Raw genomic sequence first — 21,929 nt, 5'->3', positions numbered from 1 at the left:
CTAAATTTAAACCTCACTTTACTCAAGTAAGTAATCCAATAAATCTGATTATGTTTGATAATTGTAAAGTTATAAAATAAGCTTTGATATGAACAGTTGCGAAGCGCCGTGATGTACACATACCGGTGATCTTACGACGCTGAAAAATGCTGCGGAACCTCAGATCACGGCGGCGCCCTCGCTATGGGGTGTATGTGTGCGCTGCAATATCTGCTCTTCTGCTCCTACTCTCCGTCTCACTTCTGTACACCCGCCTCACTCTCTCGCCTGCTGATACTTACCGACCCCATCACCGAGGGCACGACGCCATTTCTGATTCCCGCCGAAACGGTGGCTTTTCGATCCAAAACCCACTCCTCTCGGACTCCGACGATTTCCCCGATTTCTCCACCGAAGACAAGATCGACGAGCTCGACACTCCCGGCGAGCAGCTGCAACAAGAGAACGACAATAGCTTGTTTGATCTGGAAGATGAGGGTGACCCAATTAGCAGTAACAAGGTATCCTCTTCTGGGTTTTACTTCGATCACATTTCTAATGCCATTCGCCGTGCCTCCAACAAGCGGTCTATTGATGAATGGGATGATGAATATGTTGGGTTTAATGTGGGATTGGGTGCAGAGGATAAGAGCAAGGCCGCGCTTGGGTCTGATGATGTTCCTGTGGACGAGAATGTGAGGAGAAAGGTGATCGAGGTGGAAGGAATTGAGGATGCTCTGATGTTGAAGGTGGGGAAGAGGGATTCTCCCCTGAGGGAAGGGTGGGGGGAATGGTTTGACAAAAAAGGTGATTTCTTGAGGAGGGATAGGATGTTCAAGTCCAATTTGGAGGTGTTGAATCCATTGAATAATCCATTGTTGCAGGATCCTGATGGGGTTGGGGTCACTACATTGACTAGAGGGGATAAGGTGGTCCAGAAATGGTGGTTGAATGAGTTCAAGCGTGTTTCCTTTGGTGGTAAGAAGCCTTTGAGTCATTTGGAGGGGAATGAGGTAGCTAAGGTAAGAGGAAATTGGAATGAGAAACGTGACATAAGGAGTACAAGGCATTCTAAAGTGTTGAAGGAAGTGAATGTTGAAGAAGACATGAGGGAAATTGTGTTCAGGAAAGATGATAAAAGGGGCACTGAGCGGAGGACTTTGGATGAGCATGCAGGTAATGGCTTGAAGAATATGGGGGCAAACAATGTTGACAAGTATTTGCGTTTGAGAAGAATTGGAGGTTTTTCGAATAAGAGTAATGGAATGCAAGATAATGATGTTAGTATTGACTTAAGCAGTAAGAAAGTAAACAATGGAGATCAAAATTTGAGCGTTAGTATGGATGGGAATACATCGGATAAGAGTAGTGGGATTGAGCTGGTGAGAGATACATCAGCTGGTGAGTTGGGACAAAAGGTTAAGTTGGAGAATGTGGCTTCTAATGCTCATCAAGGAAAGTCCGAGTTTACAGGTCACATATATGCAGATGGGAGGACATGGGGTTATTATCCTGGCCTGCAACCTGACCTTTCTTTTTCTGATTTTATGGAGGCATTTTTTAGAAAGGGCGGGTGTGATATGAGGGTCTTTATGGTGTGGAATTCCCCACCATGGATGCATAGTGTTCGGCACCAGAGAGGGCTTGAAAGTCTTCTCACCCACCATCCTGAGGCTTGCGTTGTTGTGTTCTCTGAGACAATTGAACTTGATTTTTTCAAAGAAAGCTTTGTGAAGGATGGGTAAGAATCTGGTTTATTTCTTACTAGGTTTATTGTTGGTTTGTCTAGTCTACATTGCCAGCTGAAAGAGATGGTCTATGTCAACAGTTTCAGAGTTGCAGTTGCTATGCCAAACCTTGACGAATTGCTGAGTGATACCCCTGCACATGTTTTTGCATCCGTCTGGTTTGAATGGAGAAAGACAAAGTTATATCCAGTTCACTACAGTGAGCTTGTCCGGTTTGCGGCACTCTACAAGTAAGCTTGCTTCATGATGCACTTTGTATGTGTTGTATTAGGTAACAAAGCCATCTTGAAATGTCTATTGGGAAAATTTTTGTTTTGTATTAAAATTTTATTTGCGTTGTTGTTAGTTTACACATTATTGTGAAATGGGAGCACTGAAACAGTGCTTTCAGAACAATATGGGAAGAGTTAAAAGGAAATAGCTATACATGACATGGAAAAAGAAAAAGAAAAAACGAGAAAAAGCTATTGTCTGTTGGAGTGCCACTCATGACCGCAATATACTGGTTTAACGGGTGGAGCTGCAGGAGATCATGTCAATGAATAATATCTGATCATTTATATATGTAGTCATTTCACCATAAGCTGTGCTTATTCTTTCATTTTTTTGAGAGGCTGAGACATGAGGTCAAGACTTATTGCGGTCATGTAGATATGAACGAAATTTTATGTAAGAAGCAAACAGATTACTTATTTCTTCAAAACAGGAAATGGATTCATGTAGATTGCAATCCTGGAAACTATATGGAGAGACTGACAGACTTGATGCAGATTTGCCTCTTGCTAGACATTAAGCTGGAACTTGCATATATTGAATTATTGGCAAATAAAAGAGGATATGTTTTCACTGAGCCAATGCGAGTTTTATGTTGAAGCAAAACGTTTATGGAATTGGATATCCTTTTGAATTCAGTCATATATTGCTAATTAACTTGTATCCCATTTGTTGGAATTTAATTGTCAATCATTTTAGCATGGTGCTGTTTTTATCATAGACTTTGAATTCTATTTGTCGACTATATTGACAAACTCAATTGTGTATTTTCTTTTGTTCGTTCATGCAGATATGGTGGTATCTATTTGGACTCAGATATAATAGTTCTTAAACCATTGTCTTCACTAAATAACACTGTTGGTTTGGAGGATCAACTTGCTGGAAGTTCTTTAAATGGTGCCATAATGGCATTTAAAAAACACAGGTAAGGATGATGCTGCCTTAAACTTACGATATGGTGTGCTACTTTTGTTGCACCATATTGGACTGAATTTTAAAAGTTGTAGATGGGCCTATTTTTGCGAGGATTCCCCTGGAGGATGAGGTTTTCTCTTGTTCTCCTCTCCTATTCAACTGATGATCGATGCCTTTTTCCCAAAAAAAGAAAATAACAATTTCCAAGTTTAGCAAAAAAATATTATTGAATGAGGGTGATTTTAGCCCTTCCTAAATGATAATCGGGATGGTTAGAGATATTGCATTTTATTGCTGCTTTATCTCTTACCTTCTTCGAAAATAAGGTCTAGAGTTCTTTTATTTCAAAACAGTATTAGAGTACATATCAACTGAATGAGGCAGATTTTAACCATCTGAAGCTAACATTTCCTCCTCTGAATAACCGTATTTTAGGGAGCCTTATTTGTTGGTATCTTCTTCTTTTCTCCTGCCTTCACCTTTTAGTTAAAGGACATTGTTTTGTTTCTTAATGGAGTCATTTGGTTGCTTAAATCATGGTTTATGGAGGGCGAATTCCCTTCAATTGATAATCACTGAACATTAAAAAACCTCTTTTGGTTATTGTGGGGGAGCAGGGGATTAGGGTAATAACTTCTTTGAGGAAGTAATGGAAGAAAACTGAATATCCTACCATGACTTGGTTTTATTATTATTCAGTGATGACAATTTAATGTTTGCTACTTCTCATCCTTCTGATGCAGCGCCTTCATCATGGAATGCTTGAAAGAGTTTTACTTGACATATGATGATGCTCGTATGAGGTGGAATGGAGCTGATCTATTGACCAGAGTAGCAAAAACATTTTTGAGCAAAGGAAATAAATCCATTAGAGAGCTGGAATTGAAAGTGCAACCTTCTTACACATTCTTCCCGATTAGTTCTAAGTATATCACGAGGTATCATTACAAACCTGATGGTATTATTTCATATTCATGCATACTACCATAGTTAGAATGACCAGTTTCTTCTGGTGGGACTGGGACTGGGACTGGGACCTGACTTATTTGGCTCAGTGAGCATAACATAATATAAACAAAGGAACTCAGATTTCTTAAAAAAATTACAGTTATATTACATGATTCCTTAACTGGTGACAAAGTTTCTGATGCGATGTTATTCCTTCTCATGTTTCAGCCTTAACTGATCTTTGAAAGTCTACCTTATGAAAAATTGTACACTCTTATCTAAACTAATCACACCAAATGGATTTTCCACTGTCTTGGAATTAGAAGAATGCTTGTCCTTCCACTGTCTATTTTCGTCATTTGGCCACAGTTTGCCCTTTAGACTAGTCCACCTAGCATGTTTCATTGCTTGAGGTTAGATGCATGGAAAGTCCCATAGCCTTCTCTTTTCTTTAGGGTTCCTCAGCCTATCAGCATTCGTATATTCCTTTCTGAGGCTTTTGGATTTTTTTGTGCACATGTGCTTGCAGTTGCTTTACTAAAATATCTAGTTTCATGTATGTTAATTTAATTAGCTATCCTTCAGATAAATTGCAGGTTTTGACATTGAACATTTTTGAGTACGTAGTTGATACAATATTGCGTTGGCTCATGCAATTCTCACTATTCTTCATACTTAATCTTGTTTGAACTCCAAACAGGTACTTCGTGACACCAACAACTGAATCCGGAAAATCTCAGGAGGATAATCTATTCAACAAAATTCTGATCGAATCATTAACATTTCATTTCTGGAACAGCTTGACATCTTCTCTCATCCCAGAGCCAGAAAGCCTTGTAGCTAGGCTTATCAACCACCACTGTATCCATTGCTCAGACGTTCTGTGAAATTTACGAAGTTGTCAGGTGACTCAGGTGTATCTGAACTTGGTTAAGGTATGACGAGTAACGACATCCTCCTATATGGAACCATTCTTTGTTTAGTTCCTGCTCAAGAGTATATCAAGCAGAGCTGTTCAAAGTTCAAACCTGATAATTAATTATCTCCAAACATGAAACATGCTTGTTCTTTTTATTGTAAAGTTTTGTGTTAAACCTGTCAAAGAAATAGGATAACATTGAAATGTTGGTACCTCAGCAATTTTGTATGAATCAGATAAGCTTTTTTTTTGCTGTGGTAGTCAGACCGTAAATGACCTATTATTCAATAGAAATTCAAATTATCATTTGTTTTACCTGTTCACATTTTTTTCTAGTCTTTTTTAGTTATTATTTAGTCTTGTCTTCAAGGTCTTGATTTTTTTTTCCAATAATTGCTTGGTGTGATCATTCGGAGTAGTGGAAGAAATTAAAGGGATACATTTTGTGCTATATACCCATTGCACCATGAACCTCCTCTTCATTCCGTTGACGTTATACCCATTCCCCCATGCTATGGACTCTCTAACTCAATTGCTGAACCCAAACAAACAATTGGATCACCTGAGCCCAATGTGGTTTCTATCTAAGAGCCCAGCCCATGTTCTTTTGTGTTGAGAATTTTCTATTTCATGGGCCTGTTTTCGCGCTTAGGTTTGTGGGAGCGAAGTGCGAACACAGAACAAAGACACCGACTTTGTCGAATCCTTTTGATGATCTCTGTTGTTATCAAATTTAATGGATTTCAATCGTCCAGACTGCTTGATTCTCTTCCCTACATTTTCAGATCAATATGTTGCCGCACTCAAGTTGTCAGTTTTTACTCCTCTGCGTCAGAGCCCGTTCCGCCACCGGCATCACCATCACAATCGCCGCCGCTACCACCGCTTTCTGTTATCACATCAGTATGCTCATTGGTCTGTGAGTCTTACTACCAACACCAAACCCATACGAGATCATCACCTCCCAAGCTCAATCTCAGTATAGACATTGATTCTTTAACCCATGAACAGGCCATTACAGTAGTTGCCGCACTCGCCGACGAGGCGGGTTCGATGGTGGCGTTGAGTTTCTTCCATTGGGCAATTGGGTTCGCCAAATTTAGGCATTTTATGCGCTTATATATTGTCTGCGCTACTTCGTTGGTTAACAATGGAAATTTGGAGAGAGCCCATGAAGTGATGCAGTGTATGGTGCAGAGTTTCTCTGAGATTGGGAAGTTAAAAGAGGCTGTTAGTATGATAATTGAGATGGGGTTCCAAGGATTGACTTTGAGTACAAGGACATTGAATATTGTTCTTGGTATAGCCTGTGAAATGGGCTTGGTTGAGTATGCGGAGGATGTGTTCGAGGAAATGCGTGTAAGAGGGGTCAGTCCTAATTCTACTAGTTACAAGTTGATTCTTTTTGGTAATTGTAGAGCGGGGAGGATTTTAGATGCGGATAGGTGGCTGAGTGAGATGGTTGAGAGAGGTTTTGTTGTTGACAGTGCAACCTGTACTTTGGTTATTAGCGCGTTTGTTGAAAAGGGATTTGTGAATAGAGCAATTTGGTGTTTTGATAAATGGGTTGAGCTGGGTATGAAACCTAATTTGATTCATTTCACATCCTTGATTAACGGGATGTGCAAGAGGGGCAGCATTAAGCAAGCTTTTGAAATGCTGGAGGAAATGGTTAGGAAGGGTTGGAAACCAAATGTTTATACGCATACAGCATTGATCGACGGTCTGTGCAAGAAGGGATGGACGGACAAAGCATTTAGACTGTTTCTCAAGCTTGTTCGGAGTGATCATTACAAGCCAAATGTGCATACATATACTTCCATGATCTGCGGATATTGCAAAGACGATAAATTGAGCAGGGCAGAGATGTTGTTGACCAGAATGAAAGAACAGGGTCTAGCTCCTAATACAAACACATATACTACTCTTATTGGCGGGCACTCCAAAGCAGGCAATTTTGAAAGGGCCTATGAGTTGATGGATTTGATGGGTGAAGAAGGATGTGCTCCTAATATTTATACATATAATGCAATAGCTGATGGTCTCTGCAAAAAAGGGAGGGTTCAAGAAGCATATAACCTTCTTAAGAAGGCTTTTCGACATGGATTGCAAGCTGATAGAGTTACTTACACCATGCTGATATCTGAGCACTGTAAGCATGGTGACACTAAGCAAGCCATGGTGTTTCTCAGTAAAATGGTTAAAGTTGGCCTTCAATTTGATATGCATTTGTATACCACATTAATTGCCGCCTTCTGTAGGCAAGAAAGAATGAAAGAAAGCGAGAAACTTTTTGAGGAAGCTGTCAGCTTAGGCTTGGTTCCTGCTAAAGAAACTTACACTTCTATGATATGTGGGTATTGTAGGAATAAAAATATCAGCCTTGCTATGAAGTTTTTCCATAGGATGAGTAACCATGGTTGTACACCAGATAGTATCACATTTGGAGCTCTCATTAGTGGGCTCTGCAAATTGTCCAAGTTGGATGAGGCTTGTGAATTATATGAGACAATGATAGACAAGGGGTTGTCTCCCTGTGAAGTTACCAGGGTCACATTAGCTTATGAGTATTGCCAAAAGGATGATCTTGCCACAGCTATGGTTATTTTGGAAAGGCTTGAGAAAAAACCCTGGATACGGACAGTTAATACATTGGTGAGAAAGCTTTGCAGTGAAAAGAAAGTAGGCATTGCAGCTCTTTTCTTTCATAAATTATTGGATAAGGATCGTAATGTGGATCGCGTGACTTTGGCAGCCTTTATGACAGCATGTTATGAGAGTGGCAAGTATGCTCTTGTTTCTGACTTGTCTGAAAAAATCTCTAGAGGAATTGGTTAACGAACAACAAAATGAAGTGAAAAAAGTTGGTTTTCTTGCGTCTTAGAAGCTGAATTGTCAATGTGAGTTCCATGGAGTTTTCTGAAGAAATACAATCCATTGTGGTATCTATGCAGAGCTTTCGGTCACTACAACACCATTGGAAGGTCCCATTGAATTTCAGACAAAAGCTTGAAATCTGTTTCCTAAGCCATGACTCCTCTTCAGAGGAAACACATCATACGAGTGTGCCATCACTGAACCTGAACTGATAGTTCAGAGCAGGATCTCAAATGTCTCACTGTTTTTCTTGCATTGACTTAAAATGGGTTTGTCGAAGCTATTGTCCCATTGAAATTCCCCTCGATGAACCACAACTCGAATGAGGAATCGCATTTGAGATGGTAGTTCTAACATTATAATGAAATACTTTGAAGGCTTTGAATTGGGGACGGATTTGCTAACAATTTCAGCAGAAGTTGCATTGAAGATTTATCAGATGTTCTTCTCTTATATACATTTTCCTGTGTCCATTGTCCCCTGTTGTGTACAATTTAAAGAGATTCATTTTGGCAGGGAAAAGCCTTGAAATGCTGGGAAACCTGTCATATCTCTGAAAACTCTACTCTCCAATGTATATTAATAGGACAGATTAGGGCTTCGTAACTTTTGGGATGAGGCAGAGTCAAGTAATAATAGGACAGCACAGGAAAACTTGCAATTACAATGCAATTCAAAAAAAGTATTCTTTAAGGATTGTTTTAGGAATAAATTATAAAGATTTATATATGAAACTATGAAAGCGAGATATTTACCTTTCAGAAAATTCTAACGATAATTGAGTTTTTTTGATTCTTTTATAGTTTTTCAGATTTACTTTGATGTGGGTGCTTAAACCAAAAGCGTTGATCTTTCCAAGGCACGGCGATTGTGAATCATCCAACCAAGTTGTCGTAGCCTATCAAAATCTTCTAAATAATTTGCTTGTGCAGTTTTGCTAACATAACATAATTTTATTCCTTGAAAGTGCAATTTATAAAAGGATTCCTACCATGTACTGCATAAAAACTGCAAAATACGTCTCACTTCAAAGAATATATTCGATGAACAATATGGCTCACGCACACATTGTATATTCGATGCTTTATGTTGAAAGTGGTAAAGTTGGAGTGGTGCAACTATAAATCACTGGTTCCATTCGTATCCCGTCTCCACTGAAACTTGTGCATACTGCTTACCCTATCCCATATCCAAGGAGGAAACTTTGTGCACCCTGCTGATCCCTATCCCGACTAACTTTGTGCACAAGAATTGTTTACATTTTTTGTGTTGGAAGTGAAAGCACAAATGAACTGCATCACAATTTCTCAATTTGCACAACATTTCAAGACTTCAGAAATAGAAGCAGAGGACCCAAATAACATGGATCATGTAGGAAAATTGTAGCAGCTCCATAGTAACTAAAAGATGTGGAGACTAGAGCAAACCCAGAAGCGGTCTTAATCAAGAGGAAGCGGTTACCATCAGTCAGTCCTAGTAGCTCTCTGCTTGCAGGCCAAGTATTCAAGACAAAGCAAGAAACATTATCAGGAAAGACAGATGGGGATGCCTGGCATGAAGGCTAGCCAAAAGAAAGTTTCGACGCCAAGACATTTGAAAGCAAAAATTTTCAAAAAGACTGAACATTCTAATAACAAAAATCCATCATAGTGGCATATCAGAATGTCTTAGTTTTACTTTTATCAAATCATTATCCATGGAAGATAAGCAAGTAATCAATTTTATTATTCAGCATGCTACAGCTCTCAAAATATCACTTTTCAAGGAAGAAACTACGCCAAACTGTACCAACATTCAAAGCAATTGCAGAAGCTCTCTGAGTGTAAGTATGCACACATTCTCTTTGATGACTGATCACACAAAGAACAGTCAATACTTGACGATGAATTGAAAGAAATTAACTTTCACACAAGGAAAACAACACTTGAGCCCGTTATCAGAAAATAAATAATCTGAATTTTAAAATTGAATAGGGTTAGGGTTTCGGTGCAAAAATTGATGCTTTAACTGCTATTGCTGTTCTTGATGAGAGGAGAGGCAGACAGCAAGAGAGACCTGGGCCTGCTGGCACTGAGACCGCTTGAGAGCGGTGCCACCGCTGGCGCAGAGGGTGCGGACGGCTTCGAACTCTTCTGGGCACGCCTGGGACACGAGGCACTGAGCAAGCGCCTGATTCAGGTGGCGACACGTCGACTCGCGTCCTGGACCCGCTGGAATGCGGCGGTGGCAATCGGACAACGCCTGGTGCAGCCTCCCGCACCCGTCTCTCGTAACGGCACCGTTTAATGTCATCTTTTTTGGTATGTGTGTAGGTCTCACATGCGTTGATACTTGATTGTCGGTCTTCGTTAATCTTTCTTCATTCAGTGAATGCTTGAATTAGGTAATATCATTGAATTATCAACCAGTAATCCCGTATATCAAATATGGCCCAATAGGCCAATACCGGCTGGCAACAAAGCTACTGCCTCGGGCCCTCGGCCGTGCAAATGGTGCGGTTGCATGCGTTTAACTTGACTAGACCTCGACTGTAATAGAGTTCTCTTCAAAATCATGAGCCTGCTTCAACATGTCACCAAAGTCAGGAGTTAGAACCACTTGAATTATTTTCTGGAGATTTTTTTAGATTCGTGGGCTTAAGAGAAGGGTTAGAAGCCTCATGTCATCCGTAAGGATTTCGACTTAACATGATGCAAACTATTTTGATAGCCCGATATTTATGCTCACTCAACCATCGAAAAGGGTACGTCGAGTGATTTCTCGATTAAAAAAAATTATTTGTAATCCCTCTTCACTTTTGTTGAGAAGGGATTAGGGATCAACCTATAGGCATGTGGTAAAAAGAGGACTATAGTCTATAGTGATCCGTATTACAAGAGGTGGAGGTGGTGGTGGTGGTGGTGGGAACCCATAACTTTGTACTCTTATTATCACAATGATTTTTATTGTTGACCTTCCACCAAAAAAAAGTGATTGTCATTTCCTTCTCCAGCCAGAAGCAAATCACTATGTGACATAACGGCATGTGTGACAAATTACATAATTGCAAAATGTATGTATTAATATCAACCACAAAAAAAAAAAAAAAAAAAAACTCCCAATTACGTGGAAAAAGATCTTCCTAGTGGTGGTAAGATATTATACAATGGATCTAATTAGAAGAGAGGGATACAAGCAACAGATGATTTAGTATTGCTGATGTAGTGCTAATTTAACATGATTCATCAATCAATTTCTTTGCAATATTATAATACAAAGGAGTAGACTTTATCATGATATGATAGTTGAGAGATATGGATGAAGATAACGGTGGCACTAGTCATTCCTAAACAAACATCCCGTACCGAAACACATATGGCATGACACATAGGACTATGACATGATAAATTCAAATGAAAAAAAAAATTGCTCAAAATTTGGATGGGGCTTCTTAAATATCTTTTAGATATTTGTTCACCTCTCTCAAAAACTGTCAGATGTGATTTCACTCTCTCTCACCAACAATCACCTCCCCCAACAACCTGTTCAGGAAGTAATACACTATTAGATACACAATTACACAACATATTACCAAATTGCACTGTCGATAAGTATAATTACACTATTAAAAGACGGAATTACATTGTCACATATTATAATTATAATATCAACCTATCACATTACACTCTAGCTACATGTTTATAATTACACAACCACATAAGTAATAATTTCCTATCAATATACGGCCAAATATCACACAAATCATGGAACTTATACCTAAAATGTAGTGTTATGCATGCAAACAACGCGTAATAATAACATCAATAACGTAATAACCACATTCAATAGCGTGACTAAACACAATTAGAGCATAATCATAAACTTTTAGAAATTAATAACATTATAGGATACAAGTATTCCAAACTGTAAAATCATATTCAACAACCAACTTCTACAATGTAAAAACTCAAACTTGAAATGTTCTATCTATCTACTACCGTCAGTCTACAAACGAATACTATGCATGTCAGTCATATATGTAAAATTATATCTAAAATTACTCCTCATCTAGAATATTCACTAGAGCTCTACATTGTATATCTTCCTCTGCTATAAATCCGAAAAACCAATTAAAAAATCCAAGAACATCACCACATCGTAGAACCAAACCAGACAAACACGGGTAAAACAGACGATCTACAACTAGGTGATTCTAGCTCAACTCGGGTTGGCTCAATAGATCCATATATCCATTCTCCGATCTTGTTTCTGTATCTTGGAAGCTTTTAGAGAGAAGAATGATGAGAGAGAAATAGCTTGGATGAAGACAAATGATAGAGAACTTCCTCTTTATGCATAATAGGCGGCATATTGACCGATGTTGTTCTCCAATACCCACTTTTTTATTGTGTAATTTCTTAAACAATTATTTATTTATGTGACAAGTGTAGGGATATTTAGAGATAAAAAAGTGTAGGAAAGTTTAGTGTTTTTCTGAAGATAATGTCATTGACAATAGGTGATGGATGATGCGTGCTGTCACAATTAAGATAGAAAGGCAACTCTCTTTGAGGAAGGTCTACTCCATTAGATAAATTGTAGTAAAAGATGAACAACTCTTGTGCAAAACACCCCCTTACAGTTGGCGAGATCAAGAACATCAAAAACATATATGATGTGTTAGATAAATTATAGTGAAATAAAAAAATAGTGGAAATAAACACAGTAGGCATATCACTATGAGACAGCCTATATATGTGTGAAAAGGGAAAGAAAGGGCTGTAATGATCTTTTCACTGTTGAGATAAAACCCATCATTGGATTGTAATAAAAGAAGCAATGATATTTAGGAGATTACTTGGGCCTCTTGCCTCCAACAAGTCTATACATCATGTCCACACATATCCTATCTTTAAACCACTTTTCAAATCATGCCTAATGGAAAATCCCATATATTTTAATTAGAGAATAAGCAACTCATTATTATTATTATTATTTTAATCTATGAGTTTTAGTATTTTTTGCTAATGAAAAAAAAGAAAGTGAATAAATAGTATTGTTCTCTTTATCCCCACCAATATAATATGGATGGGTAGGAATTGAATTATTTGAGGTAAAAAGTGTGCTACTTTTGGGGAGCAAATATGGATGGGTCCTTCAATTCCCTACAAAATTAAATATAAAAAATCATAATATCTTTCTTCTTTGCCCTTTTCTCCATTAAAATCCATCACCCATTAATTTCCACCCCTAGATGTTATCCCTCCACTCCCCTCCACACAAATGATATAATGATCAATCAAAAAGAGAAAAGAAAAGATATGATAAAGACACAAAAATAGGGCAAAAAAAAAAGGAGAAAAAAAGGGGCCAGAATAATTTTTTTTTAAAAAAAGAGAACATTACTAGATATTTTGCCTTATTATTTTCTCTCCAGGTAATGGTATACATCATTTTCCCAGTTTCTCTCTCCCTAGAAATTTTGAAAAGAAAAAAGGGAAAAAAAAAAAAAAAAAAGCCTCTCTCTTTCTAGATACAGTCCTCTCAGTCTCCACACACAGACACACATTACTAATCTGAGTGCAGATTGGCAATCAGTTTCTAAATCAATGAATGAGTTTGTGCACTAGGGCGTGAAGAAACTTATAAAGGAGCTGTATTTGTTGTTATCCATAACAGCTCTGCCATTGCTGATCGGTGAGTTTTTTCTTGTTTGTTCCTTCAAGTTCCTTGTTTTATCAGTTAATTTATCTGGGTTTTCCTTATTCTCTCTTTTTGTTGTCATCTCTTACCTGGGTTTTGCTTAATCTTCAATTAGTCGTGCTATGGTTATTGGCTTGTCTAAATTCTATCATTTTCATCCCGATATGCGGTTCATTTCTGATATCCATTTCAAGGTTGACTTTATTCTTATTTTTTTTGCACATGAAATGGGTATCTGGTCTGCTCTATTTACATCATTCACCTGTCACTCAGTATTGCCTCTCTTTCCAGCTTCGCGGCAATCTCGTCTGTTCCTTTTTGCTCTTTGTTTTTGTACATTATTCCTTCTGGTAACAGGTGAGTTATTCCTCTACCCGTGTCTACTCATTTCATATTCTTCGTATAAAGATTTATAATTTTATTGTTGATTTTACTTGTTAAGATATCCTTTGAAGAATCGCTTTTCCTCTGTTAGCTTTAGATAAGATAGAGACGCCACTATCTCCTCTTAATCCTTATTTGTTTTTCATTTAAAAAGATCGAGTTTTTTGGTGCGTTTATGTTACCTTTAATTACTGCTTTACAAATACGTTGAAATTTTTGATAGATTCATGGATACAAGAAAGATTTGTTGTAGATTTCTCTCAAAAAGACAGCAAAGAACCCGGTTTTTAAATATTTTTCATCAGTTTTTTCTGCTCATTGTTTTCAGTTTTCCAATATTATATTGGTGTTCTAATTTTAATCTACTGGCAACATATATTTTATGTCAACCAATAGTTATAATGATGAATATTCCTGTTCTTCTCTTTCATATTTGGGGGTTTGGGTGGAAGAGAAAAGGGGGGAGGCGTTGAGAGGTGGAATACAGCTTAGTTATCGTTATAACTGTGCTTGAGAACACGAGCATCGGAGCATGCCATGTGGTTCTTGTTTAAAACCCTCTCGTTTAACTGTTTATATTTACATACAGGTTTGGATCCTAAGAGCAATGAAGTAATGACCTATCGGAGTGAGGAAAGATGGACAGGCCAAGATTGGATTTAAGAGTTCACCACTCTCGATCAATACAATCAGAGGAATCTGCTTTAGATTTGGAAAGAAATTACTTCAATCATCATAACCTGCCTTCATCAAGTCCATCACCACTTCAGCCTTTTGCTTCAGCTGGTCAGCACTCAGAGAGCAATGCTGCATATTTCTCTTGGCCTCCTTTGAGTCGATTGAATGATGCAGCAGAAGATAGGGCAAACTATTTTGGAAACCTTCAGAAGGGAGTGCTTCCTGAAACTCTTGGGCGGTTGCCAACTGGACAGCAGGCTACCACCCTGCTTGAGTTGATGACCATAAGGGCATTTCATAGCAAAATCTTGCGTCGATTTAGTCTTGGTACAGCAATTGGGTTTCGAATTCGACGGGGTGTTCTGACAGATATACCCGCAATTCTTGTTTTTGTTGCTAGGAAAGTTCATAGGCAATGGCTCAGCCATTCACAGTGCCTTCCTGCTGCCCTTCAGGTGAGATATTTTTGTTCTTTTGGCCTTGCATTGGATTACTTACTTTCAATGAGCATCCATGTGATATTTTAATTTCGAGTTCTTGAGGGTGGGATTGAGGGCATGCTGATTTAAGGATCAATCACTATTTAAAATGAACGAACCATGGTAATTTTCATGATTCCTTGAGAGACTGAAAGTTTTTTGTTATCTTTTTGGCTATGGACCTTATGGCCTGTTTTCCCATTTTCCCTTTTTTGCCTTTCTCTTTTTTTTTTTATTATATATTTTATTTTAACTTCTTTCTCTCACACATTTTTTGTTGTTGGATTTGTATTGAGAATATAAGTTAAATCTGCGACTGATTTCTTTGTCTTCTTGGAAACATGATGGCTCCATAACATACAATACAGGGACCGGGAGGTGTATGGTGTGATGTAGATGTTGTCGAATTCTCATATTATGGTGCACCTGCACAAACTCCTAAGGAACAAGTATGTACTGAACTTGTCGACGGCTTGGGGGGGAGTGATCCATGCATTGGCTCTGGTTCCCAGGTATCTTATTGGACCAATGAAATTCTATTTTATATTCAGATATATGGTTGGGGAAGAACTGGTTTACATGATAAATAAATATATTTGGTTAACGCATATGAACGCTATTTAACAGTTAGATTTAATTATTAGTACAGAACTTTTGGGAGCTGACCTTGAGAGCTGAGTACTACTTTTTATGTAGATTTTGGTGTAGGATGCTGGTAATTAGGGGTTTGGTGGGCTTGCAATGCTGAGAATTCCTTGGCTTCTGCTTTGGAGTTTGGACCATGAAGAATACAATTGTAAATTTCTGGGATGGTTAATTCATATCTCGTGCTGATGTGCTATTTTAATATGTTGGTTCAAGTGTTATTACCCTCTGCTTTTGCTTGTCCTGTACTCAAGTCTATGGATAACGGACGTGTCATAAAAAAGAGATATTAACTATATCTTAGATAGTATTAACTATATCTTAGATAGTTAATAACACGTAAATCACACTATTTAACACTTGTAGGTTGCTAGCCAAGAGACATATGGGACTTTGGGTGCTATTGTAAAAAGCCGAACAGGAAATCGACAGGTTGGTTTCCTCACAAATCGGCATGTAGCAGTTGATTTGGATTACCCAAGTCAAAAGATGTTTCATCCTTTGCCACCCAACCTTGGACCTGGAGTGTATCTGGGTGCTGTGGAGAGGGCAACATCATTTATAACAGATGATCTTTGGTATGGAACCTTTGCTGGAACAAACCCAGGTAATATAGTGTTACATTATTATCACCCATTAGTGTAATATCAGCTTCTGTTATGACACTGCCAGTAATTTCTCTTTGTAATCCCCCTTTTAGACTGCTATTTATATTGTAGAATCCTACTTTTGTTGAAATTTGGAATGCCTAATTTGCAGAGTTGGTTGTTAAATCGAATAACTAGAAAGGAGGCCTCATTTTAGTTAAGCTTAGTTGTCAGGCTTGGAACTCAAGCTCATGTCGTTATTAACTATGGTCCCGAGTAGTAGTCATAACAAAGATCAAAACCTAAAGAACCTTGTATTCAGCTTCTGTATCTATGATCATCTCAATACCTAGATGTACAGTATCGAGACTCAACTACCTCTGTGTAGTTCATCGTGTATTGCCATTGTAGAAGTCATTGTTCTATAAACCAGACAAAACTGGGGCTTACTGGTATTATTAATTATATGTGAAATTAATCGCCTGTTTTTCTCTCCCCTAGTTTCTTGTTAATCTTTGTGGAAGTTTTTTTATTGACTAGTGTAAAGTTGTGAAATCAGCGAGGCATGAAATATTTGAGGTGGGTTTGGTAAATCCTAATGATCTATAAATTATAAATTACAATGGCAAAGGAAGATGCTTTGTTCTGGATTATCATTTGACTGTTTTGAATTCTTGTCCTCTGGATCATTGAGCTTATGTATTGATTTAAGCTGTCAGACTGTTTTGGAAGGTGTATGCTTGTTTATGTTGGAGCTGTCTGTTGCTCGATTTCTCCTGTTACTAAATTTGTGTGAATGAATTTCTCATATTTCCCTACCCCCATACATGCCCATCTCAATTTGGTATGCCTGCAGAGACATTTGTGCGAGCAGATGGAGCTTTCATTCCTTTTGCAGAAGATTTTTTCATGAATAACGTAATCACTACTGTCAAAGGTGTGGGTGAGATTGGTGATGTGCATATCATAGACTTGCAGGCTCCAATCAACAGTCTGATTGGAAGGCAAGTGGTCAAAGTTGGAAGAAGCTCTGGCTTGACTACTGGGACCATAATGGCCTATGCTCTTGAATACAATGATGAGAAAGGGATTTGTTTTTTCACTGATTTTCTCGTTGTTGGTGAGAACCAGCAGACTTTTGACCTTGAAGGAGATAGTGGCAGCCTTATCATTTTAACATGTCAGAATGGTGAGAAGCCACGGCCAGTTGGGATTATATGGGGTGGAACTGCTAATCGAGGTCGGTTAAAACTAAAAGTTGGCCAGGCTCCGGAGAATTGGACTAGTGGAGTTGATCTTGGGCGCCTTCTTGACCTTCTTGAGCTTGATCTCATCACAACAAATGAAGGGCTTCAAGGTTTGTACACCTGAACCAGCCAGGACAATATTTCAGTTTTACAGTGCTTTACTTGACTCATGCAGGCTTTGTTGTTCAGTTGCTTTTATATGAATGGTCATATTTACAAGATTGGAAAAACAGTTGATGCATTCGAGTAATTATTTCGGTAAAAAGGGATGCATTTTCTTATGGAAATAAGGCCTTTACCGAATATGACCCTTTTCTTCTAAAAAAATAGGCTACACCAAGAGGCCAATGCTTTTTTTTTAACCTACCTGATGTGGTGGTGTATGCTATTTGGAAGAATGAAGACTGAAAAATGGAAAACATAAAGAGTCATCCATTCCATTCACCCATTTCTGACCATATTCTACATTGTCTCCAAAATTATGATGCGTTATTATTATTTTTTTCATTTTTCATTTCTTGAATATCTTTTATACAGTTGCAGTGCAAGAACAGATAAATGCTTCTGCAGCAGGGATTGATTCCACTGTCGGGGAGTCTTCTTTCCCTGACCGAGTGCCATCAAGGGATAAAATGGAAGTGAACTTTGAGCCTCTGAATTTGAATATTCAGCAGGTTTTGGTGGAGGAAGAATTCCATCAAGGATTGACTGCACCGTTCTTGCACCCTGAGTTTCACATAGGAGATAGGGTTGAAAAACCACCTGAAATAGAGCACCAGTTCATTCCGAGTTTCACTGGGACATCTCCAGAGCATAAAAAAGGCCGATGTGAAAACCTAGAATGGAAGAACTCCCTGGCGCTGAGTAACAGCTCTGATGAAGAGCTTCGTGTTTCGTTGCAGTTAGGTGAGCCTGAATTGAAGAGAAGAAACCACTCAGATCAGTAAAAACTATAGCACCCGTATGAGTGATTTAAGGCATATATACAGGATCGCATAGAGAAGTGCTCCTGCAGATAGAAGACTCAAGGCTGTTTCCTCCATTCTGCCTTCAGATATATGGTGTCCTTCATTTGAGAACTGTAAGTATTCTGTACCATCCGCTTTTGAAAATAAATTTTGAGGCTCCTGCTCTCGATCAAGTCCATTATAATTCTTTCCCGTAATCAAGGTTACAATTGTAGCTCTTATATGTGTGTGGGGGGGGAGGGGGGTGTAGAATATTTAGTTTAGGGTGTACCTACCTGTATCTACGACTTCTCTTTACATTTTATCTGACAATGCCAAAATATGTGCCATAATTCACTCCTGAAGTGAGAGTATGAACAACTTTGAAACCCTCGGAGGATTCAATCCTATTTCATCTTGAAAGAAGACATTCATATCATGGATTTTCTGTCTCAAGTGATTTTTGCTTTCCATGATTGTGGTTTTGAGAAGTCATTGTATTATTTCTTCTCACCAGTTTCATGTAATGTTAGACGGTGGAAGATGTGAAATTACCAAACATCACCCACTCATGAGCCACAAATACATCCATATGATCTAATCATCAAAACATACTACAATATGCATCCATATATGTATGTACCTTTCCATTATTGACTGATTTTTCTGCATTTTAGGGAACAATGATTATTGAACAAATCCTGAGCACTTGGTTTGAGCTTTAACTACCAGCCAATGGTTCCTTTCATTATGTGTTATTATTCAAAAACCAGAATAATGAAAGTGGCATGAAGAGAATAGAAAGAAAATCCATTGCCATTCGAAATTCTATACATCGATCCCTACTATTAAGATTTAACAAATGCTGGTTTTAGAATACTGTATAAAATGCTAGCATATATGTTGTCGAAAATACAGCTTGTATAATATAATATTTATGATAATATGTCTAGATTATCCCCAAATAAAGTGAGAGTGACAAGGAAGAGCACCGACTGTGCAGAGATCAAAAACCAAGAGAGACGCGGGTTGTTGCGTGTAGTAGGAGAGTGATTTGAAATTCTGAATCCCTGTACAGAGACCACGACTATCGAAAGGAACCGGTTGAAACCTTAGCTAGTCTCCTTGCTCAGTCTGCTATTCTTACTGCTCTAGATGTGCAATTAGCACTAACACAGTCATGTTAATCATTTGTAATTTTTTTTTAAAAAAGTACAAGTATAACAGGACAAAAAAAAAATATTAGAACAAAAGTATTTTTTGTTTTGTCCTGTTATACTTGTACTTTTGAAAAAAAAATTACAAAGGATTAACATGGTTGTGTTAATGTAAACTACACATCCAGAGCAGTAAGAACAACAAACTGAGCAGGGAGATTAGCTAGGGTTTTAGCCGGTTCCTTCCTGCCGGCGTGGTCTCTGTACAGGGGTCCAGGATTTCAAATCACTCTGCTACTATACACAGCGACCCGCATCTCTCGGTTTTTGGTCTCTACACAGTCGGTGTTCTTCCTCGTCACTCTCACTTTATTTGGGGTAATCTAAACATATTAACACATATATTATATTAGACAAACTGAATGTTATTTCAAATAGCGATTTGATTACTAGCATATATGCTATTTCCAATGACTTTCCAAAATGAGCCTAAATAGCATATATGTTACTAAGTCGGCTTCTTCATCAATCTGTTGCTAAAAACAAAAGGAAAATATTAGGTCATTCATTCATACAAATATTCATTCATACAAATATTCAAAATTACAAACACACATATATATCAATTAGGAATTTTTGCTCTACAAACAAATTTCTTTTACAAATTAAGCTTTCAAGAAAATAGAAGAAGATCTTAATATTGGTTCATGCAAGAATGAGTAATCTCTTAGCTTTAAAAAAAAAACCCATCCATTGGAATTTATACAAACTATTAAGAATCCAGCAATTGCCCTATTCAAAAACCAAATACACACAAAATGCAAGCTTACCAAAACCTAACCCCAACGACTTACTTCATCCAAATAGGACAAATACAAATAATTATTGCTTCACACACACACACACACATCTAGTCTTCTCCGATGGTATATATGTATAAATTGTATCATATGAATATCATGTGTTTGGAGTATCAATTCAAGTGTAGCTCATGCATACAGCTGTGGGTCATAGACACCAAAACTAGCTAGCCAGACATGCTAAGGATATATAGTACTATATAGTACTCACGTGTAATTAATGTTCAAGACATGCATACATATACATCCAATATGTATATATATATATAGCCATATAAGGGAACTAATTGAAGTAAATGTTTTGAATATATGTATCCAATACAATTCTATACATATATAGTATCGTTTATATGCAAACATATATATTATCTAACTGTCATGCATGTCTGGGGAATTTGTTTGATTAACCTGTCAATGCTGATTGCTGGCTATATAACACCAACTAAGTAAAGACAAAGACTCAGAGAGTAGACAGTGCGTGTGTGTGTGTGAGAGAGAGAGAGAGATGGATCAATGTTGATAACCTTGTCTACATTATTTTAAGACTTTTTGATTAAGTTGTTTAAAGCTCACAAGCTGTTGCCTGTTATGTTAATTATATATAGAATTCATCAGATATATGGAAGTTAATACATAAATTAAGATGCATTAATCCATATAATTAAAGCTATATATGTATGTATACATGGCAAACAAAGCAGATTAAAAATTAGGTAAGATAACTAATCGATTGCAATTGGAGAATTCAATAATGTCTACAGCCAAACAAATCAATCAGCAAAGTAATTAATTAAGAATATTGAGAAGAAATAGATATATGACACAAAAAGAAGAGGAAAAATGAAAAATTAAATAATAATTTATGAGTCAATGTGTAGAAAATTTACCTGAAATATATATATGATGCTGGAGAGCTGGTAGCAACTAGCCAGGACAGATCAAAATTAATCCAATTTCATAGATACATATACATATATATATGAAAGGATCTCTACTACTGTTGGTAATTGAGTGATTGAAGCTGCAAGATGACCTGATGGAACCCATATCTTTAAACATAAACACCTTTCAAATCTCACAATAACAAGCGTAAGACTCCCGCAGTGGGCGTGACAAAAAATATGGCCTTACTCTCACATAATATGTGGATAGACTATCTGTAGAAATTGAACCCGTAACTTCTAGGTTATTCCCCTACAACTCTACCAGTGTGCTACATACTCATCTGTATATTGAATTCATTAAAAAATACTCCCAAATATATTGAATTGCTATTTTGGGTACAAAAATGAAAAATCAGCCACATCTTCCCTCTACTGTACCCCTCTACCTCTAGTGCACAAAATAAGAAACCCACCATTAATAAATCTGGCAATATGATCTATTGATGGATGGTTACATGGATACTTGCTTTAATCTATATGGGTGTCTCTCTCTCTCTATATATATATGTACAAATTGGTTTAATCTATATGGGTGTCTCTCTCTCTCTATATTTATATATGTACAAATTGGTGGAAGAACATACTATAAATCAGAAATATATATATATATATATAGAGAGAGAGAGAGGGGGGGGGGGGAGATCAAACAGGTTCATTACC

General features: G+C 37.6%; 4 protein-coding genes across 6 annotated transcripts; 3 read left to right on the top strand and 1 right to left on the bottom strand.

Annotated features, from left to right (window-relative positions):
* Nucleotides 1–79: 79 nt before the first annotated feature.
* Nucleotides 80–5,091, top strand: LOC119989038 (uncharacterized protein At4g19900). The gene is made up of 5 exons (XM_038834325.1): nucleotides 80–1,720; nucleotides 1,808–1,957; nucleotides 2,791–2,925; nucleotides 3,659–3,853; nucleotides 4,564–5,091. Exons 1-5 carry the CDS (start codon nucleotides 147–149, stop codon nucleotides 4,748–4,750), a joined length of 2,241 nt encoding a protein of 746 aa, XP_038690253.1. The 5' UTR covers nucleotides 80–146; the 3' UTR covers nucleotides 4,751–5,091.
* A 131-nt stretch (nucleotides 5,092–5,222) lies between these two features.
* On the top strand, nucleotides 5,223–8,355 carry LOC119989039 (pentatricopeptide repeat-containing protein At4g19890). Its single transcript, XM_038834327.1, has one exon. The coding sequence runs from the start codon at nucleotides 5,413–5,415 to the stop codon at nucleotides 7,618–7,620; it is 2,208 nt and encodes a 735-aa protein (XP_038690255.1). The 5' UTR covers nucleotides 5,223–5,412; the 3' UTR covers nucleotides 7,621–8,355.
* A 1,077-nt stretch (nucleotides 8,356–9,432) lies between these two features.
* On the bottom strand, nucleotides 9,433–10,242 carry LOC119989831. Its single transcript, XM_038835562.1, has one exon. It carries the CDS (start codon nucleotides 9,949–9,951, stop codon nucleotides 9,670–9,672), a length of 282 nt encoding a protein of 93 aa, XP_038691490.1. The 5' UTR covers nucleotides 9,952–10,242; the 3' UTR covers nucleotides 9,433–9,669.
* Nucleotides 10,243–13,100: 2,858 nt separating this feature from the next.
* LOC119989742 (protein NARROW LEAF 1-like) lies at nucleotides 13,101–18,747 on the top strand. Of its 3 annotated transcripts, none has more exons than XM_038835421.1 (7): nucleotides 13,102–13,335; nucleotides 13,633–13,698; nucleotides 14,315–14,858; nucleotides 15,251–15,394; nucleotides 15,894–16,134; nucleotides 16,971–17,471; nucleotides 17,899–18,747. In XM_038835421.1, exons 3-7 carry the CDS (start codon nucleotides 14,364–14,366, stop codon nucleotides 18,306–18,308), a joined length of 1,791 nt encoding a protein of 596 aa, XP_038691349.1. In that variant the 5' UTR covers nucleotides 13,102–13,335; nucleotides 13,633–13,698; nucleotides 14,315–14,363; the 3' UTR covers nucleotides 18,309–18,747. The 3 variants fall into 3 exon arrangements, with proteins under 3 accessions (XP_038691348.1, XP_038691349.1, XP_038691350.1); XM_038835422.1 differs by having other exon boundaries at nucleotides 13,615–13,698; XM_038835420.1 differs by lacking the exon at nucleotides 13,633–13,698 and having other exon boundaries at nucleotides 13,101–13,335.
* The last annotated feature ends 3,182 nt before the right edge of the window (nucleotides 18,748–21,929 follow it).

The sequence above is a fragment of the Tripterygium wilfordii genome, chromosome 21 (genome assembly GCF_013401445.1).
Source record: "Tripterygium wilfordii isolate XIE 37 chromosome 21, ASM1340144v1, whole genome shotgun sequence".
Taxonomy (NCBI): domain Eukaryota; kingdom Viridiplantae; phylum Streptophyta; class Magnoliopsida; order Celastrales; family Celastraceae; genus Tripterygium; species Tripterygium wilfordii.
Note: the sequence above shows the minus strand (reverse complement) of the source record. Positions and strands in the feature narration are given on the sequence as shown.

Excerpts from the sequence above, each read along its gene's own strand:
- LOC119989038 (XM_038834325.1), top strand. The coding sequence starts at position 147 with ATGCTGCGGAACCTCAGATCACGGCGGCGCCCTCGCTATGGGGTGTAT. Across the intron at positions 1,958-2,790 it reads CGGTTTGCGGCACTCTACAA|ATATGGTGGTATCTATTTGG; the intron begins GTAAGCTTGCTT and ends TCGTTCATGCAG. Across the intron at positions 2,926-3,658 it reads ATGGCATTTAAAAAACACAG|CGCCTTCATCATGGAATGCT; the intron begins GTAAGGATGATG and ends CTTCTGATGCAG.
- LOC119989039 (XM_038834327.1), top strand. The coding sequence starts at position 5,413 with ATGGGCCTGTTTTCGCGCTTAGGTTTGTGGGAGCGAAGTGCGAACACA.
- LOC119989831 (XM_038835562.1), bottom strand. The coding sequence starts at position 9,951 with ATGACATTAAACGGTGCCGTTACGAGAGACGGGTGCGGGAGGCTGCAC.
- LOC119989742 (XM_038835420.1), top strand. The coding sequence starts at position 14,364 with ATGGACAGGCCAAGATTGGATTTAAGAGTTCACCACTCTCGATCAATA. Across the intron at positions 15,395-15,893 it reads GCATTGGCTCTGGTTCCCAG|GTTGCTAGCCAAGAGACATA; the intron begins GTATCTTATTGG and ends TAACACTTGTAG. Across the intron at positions 16,135-16,970 it reads CTTTGCTGGAACAAACCCAG|AGACATTTGTGCGAGCAGAT; the intron begins GTAATATAGTGT and ends GTATGCCTGCAG.